Genomic DNA, 27,432 nt, shown 5'->3' with positions numbered 1-27,432 from the left:
ATGGTGAGAGTGATGGTTGTGATAAGAACGGCTTAGCCTTGCGGTTACATGCACTGGTTAGTAGACTTGCGATTTTAATGTTGCGAGTTCAAATCTAGTACAAAGAGGATTTTTCATTGCTAAACCTTTATTGCTGCAACTGGACAGATGAGTGACAGACAGACAAGCCCTGAGATTTATATGTAAAGATATATAGATGAACACTGTATCTAGTATTACAATTTTAAATCTGCATGTAGCCTATATGGACATTGCATTTGGTATTGGTAATTACAAACTGATTGTTTACAGTCCATATAATTATATAATGCATATAGTGGAAGTTGGTAAACTGTTTCATTGTCTGGTTTAAATAACTGTCTCAAGTGAATCGGGTTGGCAAATCGCTGCCACAACTCAGGCACACCACATCAGATGTTCAACACTGCTATAGGTCACTCAGAATTTTTATCTCTACCGGCTCATTGTTACATCTTTGATGTTATTCACATATTTGTGCTGATCGGAAACTAAATCGTGACGCAATTTTTCCATTTTTTCAGAATGTTAATTAGCTAAGCAGTTTTGATGAATTATATCTTCTGTGGTTGCAGAAGCCAGGAAAGAAAGCGGGTTGGAAGCAGAGAAAGCAGCTGAGATTTGCAGCATACCATTACATGTGGCCAAGGGCTGTAAATCACGCCAAAGCACTTACAACTACAACAACTGTGACCAATTGGGTAAAAGGAAAATGTGTGATAACAGGTCCATACCAGAAATGGATATCTCTTCACACACCCCCTTCGAATAGTACAGCCACTTCTCCCTCTCGGCTAACTAGCAAAGCATCAACTCTTTCAACAGCCACCTCAAATAGTGTGACCAAAACTGTAGCAAGCACCCCATTTGTGCACACAGTGAAACCTTGCATTTCTCTCAGCAGTTTATCTGGAGATAAAGGTAACATAGCGATCCAGGACAGCTCGCTTTCTCCCGCAGCAACTCAGAGCAATCCATTCGTAATTCAAAATTCAACCTCAAATGCTGCAAATCCAAATTTTGCATATTTGCTCGGCGGAAAAGTCTCTATGCAGCAGACCGCGGCACAAAATGATGCAATTTCTAAAACTGAAAACAGAGTGTTTAGTGAACCCCCTACTTGCACCGCTAGTCAAACTGAAAACAGAGTGATTAGTGAACCCCGTACGTGCACCACTATTAAAAGCACAGAGTTTGCAATTCCCATGCTTCCCACATCATTTGAAAATAAGCCAACACAATTGCACAATCTTCCACAACAATAACCGACGTTTTGGCTGATGTGAAACTCCCATGATCTCACTTGGTCCATTAGAAATAGTGGAGATGCGCATAGTATTATGCTTGATTCTCGTAGTATATATCCATATTTTAATAATGCTGTGCATGCAGGGGGTGCTCAGGCTATGGCATAGATCCATCCTTAGGATAGATCATCTGACTTTTCATTCCCATTACATGCCCATAAAATCTTTTTTAGGATTTGTAACATTTATTGTCAGAGACCGGCAGCGGCGGTGCCCCTGGGACTTGATCCACAAATAAGTTACTTATGGAGGCTTCTAATAGAGAAAATTTGTTAACTTAGTAAATTTGTACTCATTATTTCATAGAGGAATCATGTTGGTTTGAAGGATAAGTGTACCTGAATGGAATAATAGCTAGTAGGAGAGCTATGTAGCCAAGGATGTCGTAGCCAGATGTTGTCATAGTCCGAGTACCCCCTGCGCCGACCTTTTTAGTGGATATATCCTGTGATGTAACCCAGTGAGTCTATACTAACCGCTGAATGCCTTGTGCCCAGTCCTTGTATATGTCAAATAGATATTTGTAGGCCTAGTCTTTGTTCTAGGAAATCAATCTGTAACAACCTTATTTTCTGCTAGATAACTTTGAATTTAGGATTTGTTGATTTACAAGTTTTTTAAGATGACTGAATATTGTTTTCTGTCGAATCAGTATTTTGCACATATCTTGATATAACTGTTATTTATATATTTGGTCATTCTTGCATTTTTATATTTTGTAATAATATTATTGTTTTATTTGTAAATAGTCTTTGGAATGTAGATTATAACTAAAATTTCTCCCGAGACATTTCTCAGCCTACTTGTGTTTTTTGTGATTTGATAGCTGGTAGCAATGGTTTTGTTAGCTGTGGCAATTCTATAATTTAATGATTATCATTGCTATTCTCCTTTTGACTCTGCTTTTCAATTATGTACACGGTTTATGTACATATGCTTGTTTTCATTTCATTTACCCACTAGCTGCATGTTCACTATTTCTATGACCATTTTTACACTGTTTACCTGAGGTCAATGCTAGAAATAATTTAATCCTGTTTTATTCCTAATATAGTAGCAACTACTCTCTAATATTTTTAACTCTATCGTTATCACTAGCATTAGCCTCTATCTAATGACTTTTTTCTAGATTGATTGCACGTGGAGCATTTGTTAGCTGTTGTTGGTAGAGTTATGCTTTGTGATTCTCCGTTTAGACTTGTCTAATAAATACATAATCAACTCTATTCAGTTGGACGGAAAGAAGGCTTTCTCGTTTATTTGCAGAATTAAGGCTATCATCTAGACTTAGATAAAAGATGTCAAGTCTAAGCTTGTGGTTTTTAATGCTAGAGTATAAGGCCAGTTGGTGAACAGACATTTACTTTAACAAATAAAAGCAAGAAGACCATTGCTGATCAGAAACTGTCAGACTGGTGGTGCATAAAAGGTTGGCTTGCAACAAAATTCACATTACAGTTATTTGGTATCACAAGATTCATCATTTCTTACTCTGCTGTGTTGTAGATGCCAAATATGTGGAAATGTGATTACAAGCTCTTAAAAGCTCAAAAACGAACAGTTAATCGCTGCCACCACGAAACTGCCGTAGATTAGAATCCCTTTCTGGAACTGCTCAAATGGGAATAGCTGAACAAGATGGCTTCTGTTTACACTTTCATGCAACCTTATTCGTCGAAATGTTTTCACAAATATACTTTTCGTATTCAATAAAACCATGTCTATTGCCCTTAAGCGTCTATTTCATCATCATTGTAATGCTGCCACCTTGAGCACTGATATCTCAAAACCTACCATAAAAATTCGTTTAACTTTTAACCTTAGCCTAAAGGATTGCATATCATCCTCTGATAAATATGAGCTTGACGATCACCTGAGATAGTCGAAAAATGCTGCAGAAATTATTCGCGCTGTTTGGCAGGAAGTATGGGTCGCATGATCAGATTACGATTAGACCAAGCCGAAAAGAAACTGTAAACTAGCGAGCATCTACATTTGGTAAGGGCTCCTCTGTAAAATCTGAAGTGTTTGCCATAAACTAGTGCTACGAGAAGTTTTATATTGAGCCTTTTATTGGCCTTTCGATTCATGTAAGAACATCACGTGTCAAAACTATAACCAAATCATTTGACTACGTCAGAGAAATAAACTGATTCCAATCTACAGCGGTTTCGTAATGCGGCGATTAACTGTTCATTTATAAGCTTTTAAGAGCTTGTAATCACGTTTTTACATATTTTGCACCTATAACACAGCAGAGTAAGGCATGGTGAATCTTTTGATACAAAATAACTGTAATGGGAATTTTGTTGCAAGTCAACCTTTAACTATATGACAAAGAGCTAAAATGCATATTCACAAAACATCCAACAACGTGAACATGGTCAATAGCCTAAGGTTTGTCAAGGATGCAGCATTTGATGACACTTCTGGTAGTGCCATTCAAGGCCTGTGATAGTAGAACTAATAAGTTGAATGTCTTCATGTTGCAGAAGAACATTATTTGCTATGATTGCTGCTGTATGCTTAAATGGTGTAATTTATAGTACAGCGGAGTATTTCAGTGAAGTAATGTCATGAGACATAGAGGATACGAAATAATTTTAAATGGTATAATTTATAGTACAGCGGAGTATTTAAGTGAAGTAATGTCATGGAGACATAGAGGGTACGAAATAATTTTAACGAGCATTCATCATCTTTCCATCTAAAAATCAGTTGCAAAAGAAAAAGAAAAGGATAAAGATTCATAAAAACTAATATATACATGTTTGGTGTACACACGTCTATTCATGCGTTTAGCACTTTATTCTAATAACACATAAATTTTTAGTTTATGCGCTTGCGATACTAGGGTTATGCTTAAAGGAGATCCGACAACAGCCTGTCTACCCAATTTATAAAAGTTGTTACAAGGCAGGGATTACGTGTATGTCACAATTTCCATTTCCATGATTCATTTCCATAATTCATTCCCATATTATTTCCATTTCCATAACATTTTTATAGTTCATTTCCATATTATTTCCATTTCCATAATTCATTTCTATATTATTTCCATTTCTATACCATTTCCATAATTCATTTCCATATTATTTCCATTTCCATAACATTTCCATAATTCATTTCCATTTTATTTCCATTTCCATAATATTTCCATAATTCATTTCCATATTATTTCCATTTCCATAACATTTCCCTTTTTCATTTCCATATTATTTCCATTTCCATAATTCATTTCCATATTATTTCCATTTCCATAACATTTCCATAATTCATTTCCATATTATTTCCATTTATATAATTCATTTCCATATTATTTCCATTTCCATAACATTTCCATAATTCATTTCCATAATATTTCCATACTTCTAAAATAAAATTTCCATATCCATTTCCATAAAATTATGGAAATATTTATGTTTATGGATATGGTAAAGTTAAAGGTTGACTTGCAACAAAATTCACATAACAGTTATTTGGTATCAAAAGATTCACCATGTCTTACTCTGGTGTGTTGTAGGTGCCAAATATGTGGAAATGTGATTACAAGCTCTTAAAAACTCAAAAACGAACAGTTAATCGCAGCCACGCGAGACCTCCGTAGTTTGGATTCTCTTTCCAAAACGACTCAAATGTGACGCATTTGTGAGAGATGGTTTTTGTTTACACTTTCATGCAACCTTATTCGTCGAAATATTTTCACAAATATACTTCACGCATTCAATAAAACCATGTCTATCGTTCTTACGCGTCTGTTTTATCGTCATTGTAATGCTGTTGTAATGCTGTTGTAATGCTGTCACTTTTAGCACTGATATCTTATAACTTACCGTAAAAATTCATTTAACTTTTTAACCTTACCTCGAAGGAGTACATATCATTGTCTGATAATCATGACGAGCCTGTTGGTCACCTGTGATAATCGGAAAGTGCTGCAAAAATTATTTGTGAAGTATTGGGTCACATGATCAGATTACGACTTGCCGATTAGACTAGGCCGAAACAAAACTGTAAAGTAGCGAGCATTTATATTTGATATGGGGTCTTCAGTAAAACCCGAAGTGTTTGTCATAAACTACAATGTAGTACTACGATAAGTTTTATATTGAGCTTTTTATTGGCCTTTCAAATCACGTGAGAACATACGTGACAAGACGATAACCAAATTTCGTGGCTACGTCATCGAAATAAAGAGATTCCAATCTACGGCGGCTTTCCGTTTTTGAGCTTGTAATCACCTTTCTACATATTTTGCACCTACAACACAACAGAGTAAGACATGGTGAATCTTCTCATATCAAATAACTGTAATGGGAATTTTGTTGCAAGTCAACCTTTGACATTTCCATAATATGTTTAGCGATCCCTGTTACAAGGGATATAGCGGTTTACGCTAGGTTCGTAGCTGGCAAGTGTATTAAGCTGGAATTGATTCACTGATTTGGAGATGACTCGTTGCTGTTTTATTCAGTCAACACCGAAACCATGAAATCTACAATTGATTAACATATTTACAAGTTCTTCCATAGCAATACAAAAAATAACAATGTTATACAAAATAGAAAATTATTGGCACAAACCTTTTGCCGTCTTTTAAAACACTCACACAGCTATATCAAAAAGTCCAACGAAACAAATTAATAATAAATGCCAAAGTGTTCTGAACAGAAAAATTGTCTATTAACTCATCAGTTGCGTGTTACTCGTTGAAATTCAAATTTCATAATGCCAAGCTTGGATGGAAGATAATTGTAGGAAGTGAAGGCGTGTCGAGACACGTCAAAACAAAACACGTCGAAACAACCCTTGTGGCGCCTTAGACCCGGATACAGCGATGTTTTACTTAACATAAGACAATAAAATTGGTGAGTTAGTAGTAGACAGGAAATGTTAGTAGGGTTCTCTTACAAGGGAGATAACTTTGCTTTAATTGTGAGCCTTTTTCCGTGTTCGTGAAACAATAGTTCAGTGCGCTTCCCCATGAACAGCAATAAGTCAATAGCAGATTCCAAGTCTTATAAGAATGGTATGGCTTTCTATCTACTCGGGTGACTAAAATTTTAGCTCTCTGGGAAAATCCTTATTACCTCCTTATTTCCTGTTGGTCAAGGTTTTTTAAGAACTTTGCTAAGATAGCCTAGTATTCATCAGTAAAACAAATTTTATCGCTAATATAATTACGGTGCTTTTTAATTCTACCTAAACTTTCAGATACGCATAACTAAGTCATATAAATCTATTGTAAGTGCATCAGCACAGTTCACCATTAGATAAATTTTTATTCTTTTTTTATCAAACTTATTTCAACACGCATAATCTTTTATTTTTAGTTTGACTAAAATTATAAAAACAGCCAATCTTTTTCAGTTTATCGCTATATATGCATATATATAATGTACAACATAGTTAACAACTAAAATGCAGAGTTGTCACCATCCAAACATTCATTGCAAAAAGGCAAGACTATAAATGGAAATTTATAATTGGTTTGGAAATAATTCAAACATGAAATATTAGTACTGTGTAAAGTTATAAAATTCTTGTGTCACCCAATGTTAATAGGCTACACGTACTCCGTAATGCGGGTCTGTTCATATTAAAACCATTTTCACTCATCTCATATAAATAAACTTTTGTGACTGGGCTGTATAGCAGAACATCTGTAAGAATTCTTCTTGAAGCTGTTTTTAAATCTCATGTATGTTTTATGTAAGCTAGATAACCAGAAAACCCTAAACCCCATTTTTGAAATCAACAGAATAATAACCAATGAGTGTTTCGTTGCATGTGTGAGTAGAATCTACCTGAGCAAACTATGTGGTGATGGAAACTCAGTCATGCTTTTACAAATGTCCGAACGCGACGGAGAATCAGCACTCACTATTGCCTATAACTTGGTTACCCATTCCTTAACACAAAATGAATTTTGTGAGAAAAGTTGATAGAGTTGACCATAATATAAAACACATCATGCATATGATAAATAATATAATACAATGTTTTAAGGACAATGATAAAAAGAAAATCCTTTATCTTTTCTAGGCTCTCTTCTGCATTAAGATGGAACATTCTGGTAACAGAAGCCTGTTTATAGCTCACCTTTATAGGTCAAGGTTGATTAAACTCACCGCAATTTGTGTAGACCACATTTTCTGATGTTCGTGAGATTTGAATAATCTAGAGAAACCTGACATATCATAATAAACTTCGAGTTTCTCGGAGTTTGTCCTGAATAGTATCTCAGACAAGTCAAGGACCAGGTGAACCAGGCGTAAGTTGTCTGTAGCTACATAGTCTTGGAAAGCTTAGAACAGCCATGTGTACCTTGATGGTGTTACTTATCACTCGCATTCTAATCTTAGCTGTAGCATCTAAGACAAACTTTACAGAGAACAAGAGTCATGTGAAAAAAATTAAAATATACATAGCTCACAATATAATAATAATAATATAATAGAGCCTGTATAAAATGCTAGTCAAAGAAATTTGTAGAACACACTTGGGTCTCCCACGCCGCCTTTCCGCATCTTTAAAATCTGTTACAGGAGTTCTCTAACTTTGCTCTAGTTGAAGGTAAGTCAAGACATACATCTTTCTATGATGTCCTGGACAACGGCTTTTCTATTTTGAAATCTTTTTGAGTGTTTCCAATTTATTTACAAGTCTGTTTGAATTCATATGACCTACATTTTTATTGCAAAACATTTACGTTAGTTTGTCTTCAACGAGTGACTTTAAGAATACTATATCTAGCTAAAAACAGTGACATTTTCTCTAAGTTCGTTGAAGTTACGCTTTACTGCTGGACACTTCTGAACATAGACTGATTATAATGACACTTCTCTATTTACCCGCTTCAAAGTTGATAGATTGTGAATTTATTATATTACAATACATTATATTACAATACATTATATTGCAATACATTATATTACAATACATTATATTACAATACATTATATTACAATACATTATATTACAATACATTATATTACAATACATTATATTACAATACATTATATTACAATACATTATATTACAATACATTATATTACAATACATTATAATACAATACATTATATTACAATACATTATATTACAATACATTATATTACAATACATTATATTACAATACATTATATTACAATACATTATATTACAATACATTATATTACAATACATTATATTACAATACATTATATTACAATACATTATATTACAATACATTATATTACAATACATTATATTACAATACATTATATTACAATACATTATATTACAATACATTATATTACAATACATTATATTACAATACATTATATTGCAATACATTATATTACAATACATTATACTACAATACATTATATTACAATACATTATATTACAATACATTATATTACAATACATTATATTACAATACATTATATTACAATACATTATATTACAATACATTATATTACAATACATTATATTACAATACATTATATTACAATACATTATATTACAATACATTATATTACAATACATTGCCAAATAAAAGGTTTTTGTCTATTTTTCTCAATTTTCAGTGTTGCAGCGCAGCAAAGCGCAGCAAAGCGCAGCAAAGCGTAGCAATTCATCCTTCAACTTGGAGCATCTCAACAAAATGTTCAGCTGCTAAATTTTGCACAAGCATTTGGATAGTCAGAATTGGTTAGATATTATAAAACAGATCACTTCTTTACTATTTCAAAAAACCTTTTAATATAAATTCTTTTGTAGTAAAAGCATAGTTTTCCAATAAATCCGCAGAGTGAGTTGGGTTGAGGGAGCCTCGACCATTTGAGGTATTTGGACAACGTCGTCTTCTGGAATGCTCAAGCACTTGCTTGTGTGTTTATATGTCAATAGGCTCTGAACTAACACTGCTTTTAAGCTGACAGGGTCAAGCACTGCCTTCACTACTTGTTGATAGTCAAAATTCCTGACATCTGATATGCTGTCTGTCTTAGTTTTACAGTGTCTTGCCATTTCACTCATTGCAAGAAAATGAAAGAATGCAAATCTGTTTCATAGGTAGATCTCATAAATCTCATAACCTCATAAATCTGCCTCCAGGAACCATTTAATAAAATGTAGTACAATTTATTAAAAACACCTGGGCATATCTTCAACAACTTATGCAAGGCTCTGCTGTACATATCATGGAACCTTCCAACCACTGACTACACCAAAATAGACTATCATAACACAATCCACAGTTTCGATATCTATTACATCCAATATGTATTTAGGCATTTATCTCTTCTGTTTTCTGAATCGATCTAAAATACTTCTATGACTTGTCAAAATCTACAAACGGCGTTTGTGGATATTGTAGGACATATATATCAAACGCATAAATTCTTTGGAGTGTTTCAATGTCTTCTGTGTCCATTCCCTTATAGTAACTCTGGTAGCTGGAGGATAAGTTTTTTTTTTCATTTTTTCGTATTGTTTCGTTTCTGGTGTTGTTAAAGAAAGTTGATGGGTCAGTCAATCCTGCCATTTTTAGTATATAGTTTGCCTCTGGCTCCATATTCTCCACGGCCACTGTACGTACACACAGAGGAGCATATTTCCAAAACACCACTTAACGTCGCATTGTTATTATATCGAGCTTTTATAGTTGCACCCTAAGAGAATGTTTAGGAAAAACTTTAACTTTAAATATTAATAGCTTAAAGTTTGAGTGGATATTTTTCAAAAACCAAAACTGCCACATCGGAAATAAATAACTTACCTATAAAGTCGTTGCTGGATTTGCAGACTTTGCATCTTTCAGTGCTTGGGAGCCAGTGAATATTGTACCTCTGTTGCTGCCATTCAGCAATCACACAATCTTTCACAAACACTCTAGTAAAACAGAGTAATGACTCAAATATAGGATGGGTGACATATTGTAGGTGATTTTCAAGGTTATTTCATAGGGAGGCTGGCAGCAGTCATTTAGTAAAATATGATAAAATTTATTTGAAGAACTTGGGCATATCTTCTACAACTTAACCAAGGATTTGCTCTCCGACTAAACAACCTCTGACTAGACCAAAATAAACTAGACGAATACACACGCACACACAGGTTGTACATCTACTTCCTGTATTTATTTATGTATTTATTTTTTCTGTTATTTGAATCGATCGCAAAAATCTACAAATGATGAACAATATTACTTGAGGATAAAAGAAAAATTTGCAATGACCTAATTAAGATAGTAATAATACGGAAGAGTGTGCAGTCATTTTGCCGAGTAGGAACCAAAATTAGGTCAGTCAATGCAATTAGGAAATTTCTCAGGATCAACCTAAAATCTATGCATTAAACTTGCTTCATGTGACTTGATCTTCAAAGAATGTTATAGTTTATGTTCTTAAAGGTTAAACAATTAGGTTTCATTAAAATCCTAATAATTTAACTTGGATATTTTGAGTATAAACGAGTTTGCATTACAAGATATTGTAATGGTATTATAAATTTATTTGGTATCAATATCATCAATATTATCACCCAAAAAATTTTTTCCATAGCATTCAACATTATTTAACACTTGACCTTACATGCTAGCCAAATCTATGGTCTACTCCTCGGTTGACGGAAAAAGGTTATTAGATTATCGATTCAACCAAGCATTTGTGTAAGTTCATCAATCTATGGTAAAATACTGCCTGACAAGTTGTCTGCCCTTTTTCTAATAATTGAATGACAAGGAGAATTCTAAATTGCATAGGTCATTACTAGTAGAGTTACTCATGACGTATTTACAACCTCCTTATCAGACTTTAACTAAATTTGCTAAAAAAACATTTTTCACACATTCAGTATATATATATATATATATATATATATATACTGAATGTGTGAAAAATGTTTTTTTCACATATGATATATATATATATATATATATATATATATATATATATATATATATATATATATATGTATATATATATATATACATATATATATATGTATATATATATATACATATATATATATACACCTCACTCAGGTATACAGCAAGGACATCGGAATGACCTTCGGTATTGAGAAATGTGGAAGGCTAATTCTTAAGAAAGACCATTCTATGCTCACAAATGGCCTAAGAATGCCAAATGGTACCATCAAAGATATAGAAGAAGAGTACAAGTACTTGGGGATTATGCAAAGCAACATCAACCACGAAGCCGAGGTACGTCACAAAGCCATTACCGAATATAAGAAACGCCTTCGGCAGGTCCTACCGAGCCAGCTCAATGCCAAGAACCAAGTCATGGCAATAAATACCTATGCACTGCCAGTAATAAGATATCCAATAGGCATAATAAAGTGGACTGAGGAAGCCATCAAGGAAACAGATATAGCAACTCGTAAACTGCTGACCATGCATGGAGCACTCCACTCAAAATCTGATACTAATAGATTGTATCTCGATAGGAAAGATGGCGGTAGGGGACTCAAAAGTGTACAGCAGACAGTGAAAGAGGAAGAGCAAAGCATCAAAGCCTATGCAGCCTCCATGGCCACTTCAGATAAGTTGCTAGCTGAATTTCAATCGGCTGCTCTTACAATGGACCTTCGCCCTGATGATGAGGAAATTGACTGGCACACGAAACCTCTTCATGGTGTTTACCACTGACAAATATCTAGGGTTGGCGATCTTCACCAGACATATATGTGGCTGAACAAAGGAAACCTAACGGCCAATACAGAGTCGTTAATCATGGCAGCCCAGGAGCAGGTGCTCCCAACAAGGCAACTCCAAACAAAAATCTATCACACTAGAGACGATCCTAGATGCAGACTGTGCAACGATGCACCTGAGACCATCCAACACATCATCAGTGGATGCAAGCAGCTAGCAGGAAACGCATACACTGAGCGGCATAATCATGTCGCAGGTGTTGTGTATAGAAGTCTATGTGATGAGTATGGCCTTAATAAACTACAACACTGGTGGGAAGCTCCTGGTAAGGTCAATGAAAATGACCACGCTAAGATCCTCTGGGACTTCTACATCCGAACTGACAAGCATGTCCTAGCAAACTAACCAGATATAGTGGTGGTAGACAAGGAGAACAAGAGGGCTACTATAATAGATATAGCAGTACCCAATGACTACAATATAGCCAGCAAAGAAAAAGAAAAGGTAGAGAAATATCTCCCTCTTGGAGAAGAGATTGAAAAATGTTGGGATGTAAGAACAACTGTAATCCCAGTAGTCATTGGAGCACTGGGCGCAATAACACCGGCGCATAAAATGTGGCTTGCCCAAATACCAACAGCAATCAACTCAGGTGAGTTGCAGAAAAGTGCGCTACTGGGAACAGCTAAGATCTTGAGGCGAGTGTTCAAACTCCCAGGTCTCTGGTAGGAGACTCGAGTTAGAGCAGAAATTACCACCCATACGGGTTAACCGGGGTGAGGAAACAATTTTTATTATATATATATAGATCATCAATTTGCCTAAAAGCTGTGATCATATTTGTTCAGGCTTAGATATAGTTAGGAAGCAAATACAAGAAGTTGCTTCATTATCTATCATGATAATATACGAATATGAATTATTAAGGCTACTAGACCAGCTAGGCAAACGAATACCGATCAAAGCGTCCTGCCAACCTCCCGCTGCCAAACAACTTCAGATGGCCATTGAATGATTCATTTTATTATGAACACAGCTGCTGACAAAGATGCCATCTTTAGCTATATTTATTTGTAAGCTGTAGCATTTTTCTTAACAGCATGTTGGTATCTTCTTATGAATATTAAATTTTTGCTTCTAATTTAGATATTTGAACTTCTGGTTAAGCTGTATTTTGTATGAATGAGTCTCTACAAAAGATCTATTTAATCTCATACAAATTTTTGTCTCACCTGATCTCTCGACAATGGGAACATCTCAACTCACTGCAATCCATGATTACTAACATACTGTTCACAACAGATATATGTTATATAACAGTAACAAATGACATCTAAAGTAGAGTGTGAGAGATATTTAGAAGAAATAATTGAGGTCATGTATATTATTTAACAAAGGCCACTCACTTAAAACTTGGTTTGCCCTTGACTTTTTTTGAACAGAACTGTCGAACATGGCTCTTCAAGGTACGTCCGTACACCGTCTCAATCTTTTGTATATACATGCTTACCAGCCGATGCCAAGGATTTCTTACAGTTGTAAACATCTACAATGTAAATCAGGAAGCAGCTAGCAACAATGTCTTACATGTAGCTTTGTTGACTATAGACATTAAACTAGCTATAGAATAACATGTCATTTCCGAGTAAACTATAGATGCAAAAAAGTATACAATCGAATCCTTGGTAGATTAATTTTTCCGAATATTCACTGGAGTCTGGTCTTTGACTGCTTCTGCTCTGGTCTCTGTAGACCCTACTTAAAAATTTTCCCATTGGATAACGCATGTTCTATTTGTATGTTTTGGTAAAATGCAGGCATACATACATCCTTAACTTGCTTGGTGTTTGCTTTTCTACCCTGTGCTAAAATATATTATGGCATTAAACTAGAAATGCTCAATCATAGCTTATTGTTGTAGTTTTAGTTGAACTAGTAGATCTGCTATACTTTACAACAAATCATGTTATTGATTTGGGTATTTCTTTAGCATCAAATAAACAGCTCAATAAACCCACCAAAGAAGAGGTTTCATTAGAAATCTCACTCTCCAGTTTATTCTACAAACTGCTGAAATTGTGCAATAACATGGCTCTCACTTACCATTTCACTGCTCACCCGCTTCCTCTCTCTTTCCACTTACCGTTTTAGTTGGTGCTCCTCTCACATCTGTCTCTGTCACCCTCTGCAGTATATTTCTCCAAAAAGTGCTGCCGGCTTTGGCTGTGCAACAATAGACTAATCTCTTTGACCTGACCATCCTTAGTAAAGGCTTTGTCTTCCAGATGTTTCTCTCACCATTGTAGCTTTCGCACCTTTCTCTAACCATCCTCACACGATTTTTTAACAAAATATCAACATCGGAAACATTATACCAATCGGGCAACCAGTGCTCAAGGTGAGTGGCTGTGTCGATGGTGTTTCTCAAGTTGCTAAAATTTTTAGCTAAGAGCGGCTTTTTAACACTTACGATAAGTTTATCATTGTCTTTTTGAGTGTTCAGTTCCAGTAGCATAAACGCTATAGTCGCAGTTAGCAACAAAACACTGACTGAAACCACGAACCTTTTAATAGAATTCACTGCCATGGGTGTTGAAGTAGCAAGTACAGTACTAGGCTACCCCTGCTGAATGCCCATCATAGCTTTATTTAAGCAAACACAAAGAGGCGTGGAGTTGCCATTGTTAGCTTAGCCGATCCAATATCAATATTACCCACATTTGTATTTAAGAATGTGATTACATAGACTAGGCTATTGAAGGCTGAGCAACGAGGGAAGAGTTGAACAAGTCATGAGTCTAACAAAGGCTTTCCCACTCTAGACTTCAATGAATATAATTCGATACATGTCCTCGGTAATACACTTATCCCTGAGCAACTATAAAGCTTCGTTAAGGGAGCACCCCATTTCATGTATTCTCTCTTACAAATCAATCTTTATATTCTACTAAAAATCAGTGAGCAATTCTCGCTATCAAATGAGAGCTCATCATATCAGTAGGGATGTTGAGACTACATGATCGTATAAACTTTTAGTCGCATACCACTTTGGGGAATAAGATAAGAAATGCTTTAATTTTTTAGTGTTTTTATCATGAGCAAGTGCAGCTACTTTTTTGTGCAGAGTAAAGTTTCCTTAAATAGTTATGTATATATTATAGTATGGCCTATAATAGTTATGTATATGCATATAGATATTTACCTGCATGGAATAGTTATTTATATATTATAGTATGGCCTATAGTTATGTGTATGCATATAGATATTTACCTGCATATGAATAGTTATGTATATATTATAGTATAGCCTATAGTTATGCATATGCACATAGATATTTACCTGTGTATGAATAACTATGTATTTAATATAGTATAGTCTATAATTACATGTATTTGTATGCATATAGATATTTACCTGCATGGAATAGTTATGTATACCGGTATATTATCCCACGACCAAACACGAGCGAAGCGATTGTTTGAGAGATTTATGATGAATGCATATGTGCACACAACTCACAAAAATTATTTATCTGTGGGCGTAGCGAACTCTTGTAACGAAATCTCATCAACAAATTTAACCATTTTTCAATGGAGTCATTGAAGTATAATAACGATACAAAACACATAAACTTATTTAAATATGTTACCAAGTTTTTATTATTTGTAGAAAATTTCCTAAACCTTACCCATCTGATCGGATTATACATAAATATACAAATTAATTCGGTCTGAAATTGTTATTAAAACTTGACAAGCCTTATTTTTATTAAAATTAAGACCGGCTAACTAAACGCCGAGCGACAGAGAATAGAACCATTAAGTTGTGCGCATTTCACAAAAAGAAAATGTGCACATTTTACCAGTTTATAGCATTGTCGAATTGCCAAAGGTTTCAGTAATTAACGTAGAAGTACTGAAAAGTTATCGTTTCTGTTTTGCCGATTTCAAAGTAACTGACATTTTGGACACTTAGGAGTACTTTGGTATTCCAACTGATGTCCAAAGCAGTGAAAGTAAAGGAAATGGTGATGGTATTTTTTCTAACAATTCTTATGAAATTATTACAATATTTAATTATAAGAATAATTATTCGGTTTTATAAGATTTAATTATAAGAATAATTATTCGATTTTATAAGATTTAATTATAAGAATAAGCATTCAAATTTACAAGATCAAAGTATATAGTGACTGATGTTGGGCAATATGTTACTATTATTATTTTTTCTAAATAGTTTTGTTAAATAGATTTTTTTTAAATCTATATAAATATCACAACTTCTTGATACTGTTAGCTATGACGTTTTGAAATGTAAACAAAATTGTGCATTGGTTCTCTATTATTACTGTATTACTATATTAATAATATTGGTTATTCTAATAATATCAGTGCATTTTACTTCTAATATTGCATTTCTCCTATTGCGAGGGAACAGATAAAAATATATAATATTTTCCTTTCATTATTGCTGTTTGTTGTACATAATAACACCCAGTACATTACAGCTACCATTGCAGTTATCCTATTGCACTGCAGTGCCATTTGACTGCTAATATTGCATTTCTCAACCATCAGTACCCTTTCTTTTTTCCAATATCACTTTGGTCATGGGCTGTATGACAGGAGAATTTCTAGTAGTATGGCCTGTAGTTATGTATATGCATATAGATATTTACATGCATATGAATATTTATTTATATATTATAGTATAGTCTATAGTTATGTGTATGCACATAGATATTTATCTGCTTGGAATAGTAATGTATATATTATAGTATAGCTTATAGTTATGTGTATGCACATAGATATTTACCTGCATATGAGTAGTTATGTGTATAGTTATATGTATATACATATATAAATATATATGTATATATATATAAAAAATTGTTTCCTCACCCCGGTTAACCCATATGGGTGGTAATTTCTGCTCTAACTCGGGTCGCCTACCAGAAACCTGGGAGTTTGAGCACTCGCCTTAAGATCTTAGCTGTTCCCAATAGCGCACTTTTCTGCAACTCACCTGAGTTGATTGCTGTCGGTATCTGGGCAAGCCAAATTTTATGCGCCGGGGTTATTGCGCCCACTGCCCCAATGACTAATGGAATTACAGTTGTTCTTACATCCCAACATTTTTCAATCTCTTCTCCAAGAGGGAGATATTTCTCTACCTTTTCTTTTTCTTTGCTGGCTATATTGTAGTCATTGGGTACTGCTATATCTATTATAGTAGCCCTCTTGTTCTCCTTGTTTACCACCACTATATCTGGTTAGTTTGCTAGGACATGCCTGCCAGTCCGGATGTATAAGTCCCAGAGGATCTTAGCGTGGTCATTTTCATTGACCTTACCAGGAGCTTCCCACCAGTGTTGTGGTTTATTAAGACTATACTCATCACATAGACTTCTATACACAACACCTGCGACATGATTATGCCGCTCAGTGTATGCGTTTCCTGCTAGCTGCTTGCATCCACTGATGATGTGTTGGATGGTCTCAGATGCATCTTTGCACAGTCTGCATCTAGAATCGTCTCTAGTGTGATAGATTTTTGTTTGGAGTTGCCTTGTTGGGAGCATCTGCTTCTGGGCTGCCATGATTAGCGACTCTGCATTGGCCGTTAGGTTTCCTTTGTTCAGCCACATATATGTCTAGTGAAGATCGCCAACCTTAGATATTTGTCGGGGGTAAGCACCATGAAGAGGTTTCATGTGCCAGACAATTTTCTCATCATCAGGGCAAAGTTCCATTGTCAGATCAGCCGATTGAAATTCAGCTAGCAACTTATCTGAAGTGGCCATGGAAGCTGCATATGCTTTGTTCTTCCTCTTTCACTGTCTGCTGTACACTTTTGAGTCCCCTACCGCCATCTTTCCTATCGAGATACAATCTAGTAGTATCAGATTTTGGGTAGAGTGCTCCATGCATGGTCAGCAGTTTACGAGTTGCTATATCTGTTTCCTTGATGGCTTCCTCAGTCCACTTTATTATGCCTGTTGGATATCTTATTACAGGCAGTGCGTAGGTATATATATATATATATATATACAGGACAGATAGCGCAGTTGGTAAGGTATCGGGACAGTGATCATTAGGTCCCAGGTTCAAACCCCAACACCTGCACCCTTCTGGTGGTCCTTAGGCAAGGCCCTTGCTTGTATAATGTCTACAACCTCTATGATGAGTGCAATAACCAAAGCCATGCCGGCTTGGACGTCGCCGGGTCAAACAAGGTCCGCGCTGCCTGTAGCTGAACCAGGACAAGGCAGTGAAAAATAGGCTACTGGTTCAAAACAGATAAAATGGACTCGAACTGATAACAAGGACCTCATGGAGTGCTACTTTATGAGTGAACCTCAAAAGTGGGGTTACATGGGAAGGAAGCATCAACTGTGTATAAACATGCGTCCTGAATTGCCACTAACTGCTAAGCAACTTGTAGCTCAGAGTAGTAACATAATCAAGCGGCACCTCATATCGGAACTTGAGGTAGATGAAATTAGGGAACAGTTCACCCAAGTAACCTCGACCAACGATGAGTGTATATCAACACACACTGTCACACATACACAATCTTGGGTTGGCTCACAGGTTGAAGAACACATGCACCTTGACCCAAGGGTGAAAGAGCTTGCGGAAAATATCATCAACAAGATGCCAGCTGCTAATGATTATGGAAGCAGGGTACCACTACAGAGAGTTAGCAAGACCATACCTAAGAAGCTGTTAGAAGACATTAACTTGGCACTGGTGTCGATCTCAACTGGATCGATTAGTGAGACTAATGCCCTAATCTACAGTACAGCAACCGTCATCTTGGAGGAGATGAGTATTAAGCCACTGCCAACAAGTCTTTAAGCTATTCCATCCTGGCAGCTGAGGCTACAAAATAAGATCAAGGACTTGCGCAAGAAAGTTAGTAGGCTCAGTGAGAGATCTAACCACAGTTTGGAGCGTCTAAAAAGGGAAGCCACAATAGAAGCTTTAGAATCTGCCAAACAGCAGCTAGTAGCACTCTCGGCACGACTGAAGCGGTACACCAAAAAGCGGGATAACAAGAGAATGAACAAACTGTTCATTATTAATCCATCTAGAGTGTATTCCTAGTTCAAAGGTGAACTGCAGAGGCCAATGTCAGATCCTCCCCGATCCAGCACTTCAAAGTTCTGGAAGGACATCTGGGAGAAAGAGACTACTCATAACACCAGTGCAAATTAGCTGAAGAGGCTTAAAGAGAACCACCAACACACTGTGGCTCAGCAAGAACTCACCATCAGCGAAGTGGGCATCATGTGCAGAGTGCTGCGTATGAAGAACTGGGCAGCACCTGGCTATGACATGATTCAAGCCTTCTGGTTGAAGAAATTGACATCACTTCACACTAGAATGGCTAAGCAGATGGAATGCCTAATAGAACAAGGTGACCATCCGGAATAGTTGACCAAAGGACGAACTGTACTTCTGATAAAAGATCCAAAGCAGGGGCCGATTCCCAAAAACTATCGACCAACAACGTGCTTGCCCACCACCTGGAAACTGCTCTCAGGAATAGCTGCAGACAAACTGGAAGAGCACATGAGTCACTATATGACCAGTGCTCAGAAAGGAATTGGGCGCAACACCCGAGGAGCCAAACAACAGTTACTGGTGGATCGGACTGTCTGTCAAAACAGCAGAAGAAGGCATACCAATCTTGCCATGGCTTGGATTGACTACAAAAAGACCTATGATTCAATTCTCCATAGTTGGATACTTGAGTGCCTCAGTATGTACAATGTTCACCCTGCTCTTGTGGCATTCATCAAGATGTCAATGACCAAATGAAAGACGGAACTGGAGGCTAATGACAAAGAGCTGGCGAGTGTAAAAATTAAGCAAGGCATTTATCAAGGTGACTCCTTATCACCGCTGCTCTTCTGCATATGCCTAAACCCTCTAAGCAATATGCTGGAGAAGACTCAATATGGGTACCAGTTTAAGGGTGGCACCAAAATAAACCACCTCTTCTACATGGATGACATCAAGCTGTACGTTAACAAGGAAAGGGACATTGATTTGCTAATACACCTCACTCAGGTATACAGCAAGGACATCGGAATGACCTTCGGTATTAAAAAATGTGGAAGGCTAATTCTTAAGAAAGACCATTCTATGCTCACAAATGGCCTAAGAATGCCAAATGGTACTAGCAAAGATATAGAAGAAGGGTACAAGTACTTGGGGATTATGCAAAACAACATCAACCACGAAGCCGAGGTACATCACAAAGTCGTTACCGAATACAAGAAACGCCTTCGGCAGGTCCTACCGAGCCAACTCAATGCCAAGAACCAAGTCATGGCAATAAATACCTACGCACTGCCAGTAATAAGATATCCAGCAGGCATAATAAAGTGGACTGAGGAAGCCATCAAGGAAACAGATATAGCAACTCGTAAACTGCTGACCATGCATGGAGCACTCCACCCAAAATCTAATACTACTACATTGTATCTCGATAGGAAAGATGACGGTAGGGAACTCAAAAGTGTACAGCAGACAGTGAAAGAGAAAGAACAAAGCATCAAAGCCTATGCAGCCTTCATGGCCACTTCAGATAAGTTGCTAGCTGAATTTCAATCAGCTGCTCTGACAATGGAGCTTTGCCCTGATGATGAGAAAATTGACTGGCACATGAAACCTCTTCATGGTGCTTACCACTGACAAATATCTAAGGTTGGTGATCTTCACCAGACATATATGTGGCTGAACAAAGGAAACCTAACGGCCAATACAGAGTCGTTAATCATGGCAGCCCAGGAGCAAGTGCTCCCAACAAGGCAACTCCAAACAAAAATCTATCACACTAGAGACGATCCTAGATGCAGACTGTACAAAGATGCACCTGAGACCATCCAACACATCATCAGTGGATGCAAGCAGCTAGCAGGAAACGCATACACTGAGTGACATAATCATGTCGCAAGTGTTGTGTGCAGAAATCTATGTGATGAGTATGGCCTTAATAAACCACAACACTGGTGGGAAGCTCCTGGTAAGGTCAATGAAAATGACCACGCTAAGATCCTCTGGGACTTCTACATCCGGACTGACAAACATGTCCTAGCAAACCAACCAGATATAGTGGTTGTGGACAAGGAGAACAAGAGGGCTACTATAATAGATATAGCAGTACCCAATGACTACAATATAGCCAGCAAAGAAAAAGAAAAGGTAGAGAAATATCTCCCTCTTGGAGAAGAGATTGAAAAATGTTGGGATGTAAGAACAACTGTAATCCCAGTAGTCATTGGGGCACTGGGTGCAATAACACCGGCGCATAAAATGTGGCTTGCCCAAATACCAACAGCAATCAACTCAGGTGAGTTGCAGAAAAGTGCGCTATTGGGAACAGCTAAGATCTTGAGGCGAGTGCTCAAACTCTCAGGTCTCTGGTAGGAGACCCGAGTTAGAGCAGAATTTACCACCCATATGGGTTAACCGGGGTGAGGAAACAATTTTATATATATACGTATATATATATATATATGTGTGTTTACAGTATCTGCATATTTATATGTATGTATGTATATACATATAACGAGCACTATTATAAATTTGTCTGATTGGTATACCTGTGTTCTCAGGTAAAGTATATTCCTATATACGCATTTACTGTATTATGTTATACATGCATGTATGTTACTTTTTTTTCACAACATATAAACACAACATCACACTGCTAGTAAATGAGAAACACACAAGAAGTCAACTGTTAGACTTGACCATTTACTTCTATAAGTATATGTACACATATTTATTTATGTATATGATTGCCCATACCGTATATGTATATAAATATACAGTACTAATAGGAATACTCCCAGCTACTGGGAATTAAAAAGGAACAGTCTATTTGCAAAACTTGTTCTTTTTAGATAAAAGCTTTTCACAATTTCAATAGGCACCAAATGTTTTTATTTTATCACAAAAAATATTCTAAGAAACTTAAAAACTTTTCGTGTAAGTCAAAGTTTCTTTGTAGACAGTATATTTTGTTTTCCTTCTGGACCTGAAACAAACAGATATTTGCAATTTCAAACTGTAAAACCATTAGCAGAAACATGTCTGAATAAAATAAGATTCTTCAAAATGCGCTCTGCTACTTTCATTGTTTGCCCGGAAAAATTGTTTGTGTTTATGCTAATATAGGTAAATTGTGAATTGCTATCGCTTGAATTCCGGAAATTTGAAGGTCGTACAGGAACTTTGAGTATAAAATCTTTTGTTTCTGTATGACATCCAGTGAATTTAGTTACCATAACATGTGGCAAGGGCTTCCTTGTCACTAATCTTGGTTCCATTACCAAACTATGGTGCATACAGGTTTTGTAGTAACATGATGGGAGCCCTTGCTTACTACTAGCTGGGGTAGAGACAGCCCTAACTTTTACATTGTAACACACAACGTTTTAAGTGTTTAACTGTATCTACAGATTATAAATAGTTGAAGCGCCAATTATCAGCTTCTCATTCATCTGAGCAGACAACTCCAATAAAAATAGTAAGACTTCCCGAATATATAAAAAGTTATATTAAAAAAAGTTAAAACTTAATAAGACAAACTCAGTTTTCCAGCTAAGGAAGCAGTTGCCTTGATCTTTAGGCTACAAATACACCATTGCTTATGTGTATAAATAAATATGGACAGCCGTCGCTTGTGCATGTAAACATTTGCACAAGTGCATACAAACAGTCACAATAGATATATTTAGGTGACCTTGACTCGATGTAAATTCTCTCCTTCACTAAACCTTCATTGATTGGCCAGTAATCTATCTGTCAATTTTCAAGTGACTCTGCTGCTTAATGATTTGGAATAATTGTACATGCTTGGCCAGAAATGCAAAGATTAGTTCCAGTATCAATTTTGGATATATCTGGAGAGTCACTAGTGGTGGTGCCACCTTCAGAGGCATCATCAATGGAATTACATGTATAACATTGGTGACCGGACTGGTACTACGTAAAAGACATTGGCACTTTATTGGACAATCAAATTGAAAAAGCAAATTTATATAAGATTAAATGTTACTCAGATTAGCTAATTTGCTAATTTTGCCATTGGCTAATAAGTCAATATAGGCAATGGTAACTACATTACATTTATAGGCTGTTTTTTATTATCTGTGCAAAAGCTGGGCATTCAACTAGCTTGTTTACGTACATAGATGCGTACATAGATGTGTACATAGATGAGCTATAAACACTGTGAGAGCAAAGGTATGGCAGTATTTAACTATTTTTAGCATAAATTTCAGGATTTTTCTATTCATAGAAAGAGTGTGCTATCATAAATTATATACCTAACAAAAGATAGTTATTTAAACAAAAATACTATATATAAACAATATATAAAGATCTGCAACAGACATTCTGTAAAACTTATGAGTATTGGAAATCGACAAAGGGCGTTTTTGGATAGCCAAGTGCATATATATCAAAAGCATACAGGCTTTGGAGAGCGCGTATATCCGCAATATCGATATTTTTGTAATAGCTTTGATAATCTGCTGACAAAGCTTGCTTCTCGTTTGTACGTATAGACTTTTTTCTAATTTGTGAGACGAAGCTTTTAGCGTTTTTTATTCCGGCTTTTTGGAGGATGTAGCTGGACTCTTCTGCGATATTCTCAACAGCCACTGCATAAATAGAGTTATAGCACTTATACAGTGACACACAGCACTTACTATACTTGTTGAAGCTGCCTTCAAAAGAGTACAATGTTAATGACTAAGATCATCTGTTCCATATGACTGTAGCTCATGTGACTTTGATACTATACATCATTACACTCGCAAGACCTTGTGTCCATGTGACCTTCATAATGTACAGCAGTACACAGCAAGACCCACATGTGACCTTGATAATGTACAGCATTACACTAGCAAGACCCACATGTGACCTTGATAATATGCAATACTACACTAGCAAAACGTACATGTGACCTTGATAATGTATAGCAATACACTAGCAAGACCCACATGTGACCTTGATACTATACAGCATTAGACTCGCAAGACCTACATGTGACCTTAATAATATGCAATACTACACAAACAAGACCCACATGTGACTTAAATAATATACAGCATTGCACTAGTAATACCCACATATGACATTGTTAATATACAGAATCTTACTACTAAGACCTATATCAGATCATACATGTATATAGCTTAATATAGGTAATCGTCTCACCGATTAGGTCAACATGACCACCACAGATGTCGCAACCTTCCATCGTTGGCATCCAGTGCAAATTGAAATTATTCGCTCTCCATTGAGAAATAACACAGTTTTTGATGAACTCCCTGAAACATAAGTTTCTCAACTCACTGACATGCCGCGAACCTTTATTCTAGAAGTGCTATGTACACTCTTATGCCTACACAGCATTATGCACCTACCGAAAGCTTGGCCGTCTTTTAAAATCTTTCAAGCAAAATTTATTTATCTTTTGTTGCAGATGGGTTCCAGAGAGCGATACCATCTGATGTGTGTAGAGACTCACTAGCCTGTGCCATGGGTTTCTTGTGGTAGTCACTCTCTAAAAAGAAATATTTTCTCATGAGCAGCAAAATAATCAGTTGTATCCATTGTAGTCCAAGAAAATTATATAAAAGTTAAATATGGCGTATTTTTTAGCATTTATTTGTTTACTTGTTCTCTTACCATCTCTGTAGTTGCTGAAGTCATTATTCTTACAATTGTTGTTGTAAATGAATAGCTAAAGTAGCAGCTAGCTAAAGTAGCAGATAGCTAAGGTAGCAGATAGCTAAGATAGCAGATAGCTAAGGTAGCAAATACCTAAGATAGCAGAGAGTCAAGGTAGCAGATAGCTAAGATAGCAGATAGCTAAGGTAGCAAATAGCTAAGATAGCAGATAGCTAAGATAGCAAATACCTAAGATAGCAGAGATTCAAGGTAGCAGATAGCTAAGATAGCAGATAGCTAAGGTAGCAGATAGCTAAGGTAGCAGATAGCTAAAGTAGCAGATAGCTAAGGTAGCAGATAGCTAAGATAGCAGATAGCTAAGATAGCAGATAGCTAAAGTAGCAAATACCTAAGATAACAGAGTCAAGGTAGCAGATAGCTAAGATAGCAGCTAGCTAAGGTAGCAGATAGCCAAGATAGCAGATAGCTAAGGTGGCAGATAGCCAAGATAGCAGATAGCTAAGGTAGCAGATAGCTAAGATAGCAGATAGCTAAGGTAGCAGCTGGCTAAGATAGATAAATAGAGAATCAACATATAACTCAAGCAGTTGGTAACGTAGCTACATACTAGCGGTGACTGAAGTTGACTGCTCCTTGAGTTTTTTAAGAGCCTTTTCCAGAAGGTGCCTGCAGCTTTGTAGGTATGACAATACTCCAGGCAGCCAGATACAGTGACTTCAGGATGCGGCTCCTTACTCCAAGCATTTTTTGTATTATTGAAACTTATACACCGCTCCCTTGCATTTTTAATTCGATTGTCCAATAAAGTGCCGATGTCTTTCTCATAGTACCAGTCCGGTCGCCACTGTTCTACTTGTAGTTCCATTGATGATTTCTGTTCAATCTCTGAAGATGGGTCGACCACTAGTGACTCTCCAGATCTACCCGAGATTGATACTGGAACTAATCTTTGTGTCCTTGGTGAAGCACGTATTCTAAATCGAGAAGTATGTAGAACAGAGATTACTATGACAAATGCTACTAGCAAACACACTATGAAAATCCGACCCAGCTCCATTTAGCACTAAATATGTCCTGCAATACTAGCGCGCAACTGATTGATGCTTGTAGGAGGGATCTATTTATGTAGATGCGACTATTGTGCATCTTTACAGACTATCGTGTGCCTTTACAATAACGCTATTGTTTCTTTTTAAGTGTCCCTTTTCCTTGGCTACGGGTCTCTCCCAACTGATTGCACACGCATTACATTAATTCTTCTTACTCTGCCTATGCTAAATGTTTATTTTTCTTCAATTCAAGGTTTCAAGATTTTTCATGGTTCATGTCCTCGTTTTTTACAGGACAGTTACAGGTTCTCAACTCATTTCAACTTATGTGATGTGAACAAATTACATACGACCACTAACAATTATTTTGAAAATATCATTGTCAGATGCTTTAAAGATCTTCCACCTAACATCTGTTCTCTTAGCAATGAAAGGCATTTTAAACACCATTTGTCAGACTATTTATTCAATTTTAATGGCCAACTGTTGCCTTTTTTTGTTTTACTATTGTTGTATGGCCTAATTTGAAAAACATTTCTATTTTTGAAATTAAATTATTGCTAATAAAGTACTATATATATAATTCTTCAGATTTATTATTGCTCTTATTTGAAAAGTGATCTTTGTCAATATTTCCCCTAGTACATACTGTTATATATTAGGTTACAAATGTATGGATGTATGTACTCGCTGAATCAATTTGTAGATACAATTACATTTTGTAATGAGATATGACAGTTAAGTCAACCTTTTAGAAAGCTTATGCAAGACAGTTAAAATATTCCCGTTTAACATACCAGCTCATGTATTCGTTTACTTAAAGACTTGATAACCTTTGCATTTTTATCGAAGGAAGCACGTTCATGAGGGAAAGGATTCCCACTGGCCTACCTCGGTCAAATATACTGGTGGGTTGACTCTAATAAAGCACAATTGCTTTCAAGTATCATCTCTAAATCAATATAACAAAAAGGAAAAAAATCAAAATGGAAGAGTAAGATCCACAAAAGATAAATTAAGGAATTTAGCAATGTCAATCTTTGAAAAACAGGAACTGTGAGTAGTCCAAGAAAAGGTTTTGTTGTTGTTGTATCAGACAGCAAATGCTAACCTGGTGTCTGTACAATTGAATGTGTAAATCAACAAAAACAGACCAGCTTCAACAGCGAACGGACAATAAACAGTATAAATTATAAAAAGTTAACAGCAGGCGGTACACCGTATTCTATAGGCCAAAGAAAACTGTGTACAAAGAGGATAAACACAAGTTGGTTTTCAGAATGAAATTTTATAGCTTTATTGACCTTCACTTAGCATAGTATTTACACGCTGCTGAAGTTTCCATAAAAAGAATTGCACAAACCAAGGCACAGACAACTCTATTAACAAAACCTGACTCAAATGTATGAGCTCATGTCTATTCTAGTAAATAGACATGAGCTAGACACATGGTTGGATGAGACAAATAAATAAAATAAATAGTAAAAGTCGTTACAAACATGAAAAATACGCTGATGACTACGTAAACCGACTACTAAATATATCTGCAACTCTCTTGGTCCGACCCGGCTTATCACACTGCTCCCTGGCTATCTCTGATATGCGTCGTTTGGACAATGCAAATCTATCCTACAAAACATTAGTATAACTGAAATAAATCTATCAACATAAAACAG

At 36.1% G+C, this 27,432-nt stretch overlaps 4 protein-coding genes across 5 annotated transcripts in view; 1 reads left to right on the top strand and 3 right to left on the bottom strand.

The window, feature by feature from the left end:
- LOC137397549 (methylcytosine dioxygenase TET1-like) overlaps positions 1 to 2,556 on the top strand; it is a 41,805-nt gene extending 39,249 nt beyond the window's left edge. For both annotated transcript variants that reach the window (XM_068083844.1, XM_068083851.1), the window contains exon 18: positions 594 to 2,556. In XM_068083844.1, the coding sequence (XP_067939945.1) occupies positions 594 to 1,283 (690 nt within the window). In that variant the 3' untranslated portion in view covers positions 1,284 to 2,556. The remainder of the gene's footprint in view (positions 1 to 593) is intronic.
- A 6,867-nt stretch (positions 2,557 to 9,423) lies between these two features.
- LOC137410594 (carbohydrate sulfotransferase 14-like) lies at positions 9,424 to 14,601 on the bottom strand. Its single transcript, XM_068096037.1, has 4 exons — positions 14,132 to 14,601; positions 13,395 to 13,534; positions 10,090 to 10,202; positions 9,424 to 9,899 (listed from the first exon to the last, which is right to left on the bottom strand). Exons 1-4 carry the CDS (start codon positions 14,573 to 14,575, stop codon positions 9,643 to 9,645), a joined length of 954 nt encoding a protein of 317 aa, XP_067952138.1. The 5' UTR covers positions 14,576 to 14,601; the 3' UTR covers positions 9,424 to 9,642.
- An 8,547-nt stretch (positions 14,602 to 23,148) lies between these two features.
- On the bottom strand, positions 23,149 to 25,752 carry LOC137385325 (carbohydrate sulfotransferase 11-like). The gene is made up of 4 exons (XM_068071774.1): positions 25,315 to 25,752; positions 24,440 to 24,579; positions 24,231 to 24,343; positions 23,149 to 23,671 (listed from the first exon to the last, which is right to left on the bottom strand). The coding sequence occupies exons 1-4, from the start codon at positions 25,570 to 25,572 to the stop codon at positions 23,415 to 23,417; spliced, it is 768 nt and encodes a 255-aa protein (XP_067927875.1). The 5' UTR covers positions 25,573 to 25,752; the 3' UTR covers positions 23,149 to 23,414.
- A 917-nt stretch (positions 25,753 to 26,669) lies between these two features.
- Positions 26,670 to 27,432, bottom strand: part of LOC137390936 (C2 domain-containing protein 3-like) — a 46,793-nt gene continuing 46,030 nt past the window's right edge. The window contains 1 exon segment of the mRNA XM_068077273.1: positions 26,670 to 27,385. Coding sequence (XP_067933374.1) covers positions 27,275 to 27,385 — 111 coding nt within the window. The 3' untranslated portion in view covers positions 26,670 to 27,274.

The sequence above is a fragment of the Watersipora subatra genome, chromosome 1 (genome assembly GCF_963576615.1).
Source record: "Watersipora subatra chromosome 1, tzWatSuba1.1, whole genome shotgun sequence".
NCBI classification, from domain to species: domain Eukaryota; kingdom Metazoa; phylum Bryozoa; class Gymnolaemata; order Cheilostomatida; family Watersiporidae; genus Watersipora; species Watersipora subatra.
This window is presented reverse-complemented; position numbering and strand designations above follow the sequence as displayed.

Excerpts from the sequence above, each read along its gene's own strand:
- LOC137410594 (XM_068096037.1), bottom strand. The coding sequence starts at position 14,575 with ATGGCAGTGAATTCTATTAAAAGGTTCGTGGTTTCAGTCAGTGTTTTG. Across the intron at positions 13,535-14,131 it reads GAGGAGCACCAACTAAAACG|ATGTTTACAACTGTAAGAAA; the intron begins GTAAGTGGAAAG and ends TTTACATTGTAG. Across the intron at positions 10,203-13,394 it reads AAGGGCAAACCAAGTTTTAA|AGTGTTTGTGAAAGATTGTG; the intron begins GTGAGTGGCCTT and ends CTGTTTTACTAG.
- LOC137385325 (XM_068071774.1), bottom strand. The coding sequence starts at position 25,572 with ATGGAACTACAAGTAGAACAGTGGCGACCGGACTGGTACTATGAGAAA. Across the intron at positions 24,580-25,314 it reads GTCAACTTCAGTCACCGCTA|AGAGTGACTACCACAAGAAA; the intron begins GTATGTAGCTAC and ends ATTTCTTTTTAG. Across the intron at positions 23,672-24,230 it reads TGGTCATGTTGACCTAATCG|TGGCTGTTGAGAATATCGCA; the intron begins GTGAGACGATTA and ends CTATTTATGCAG.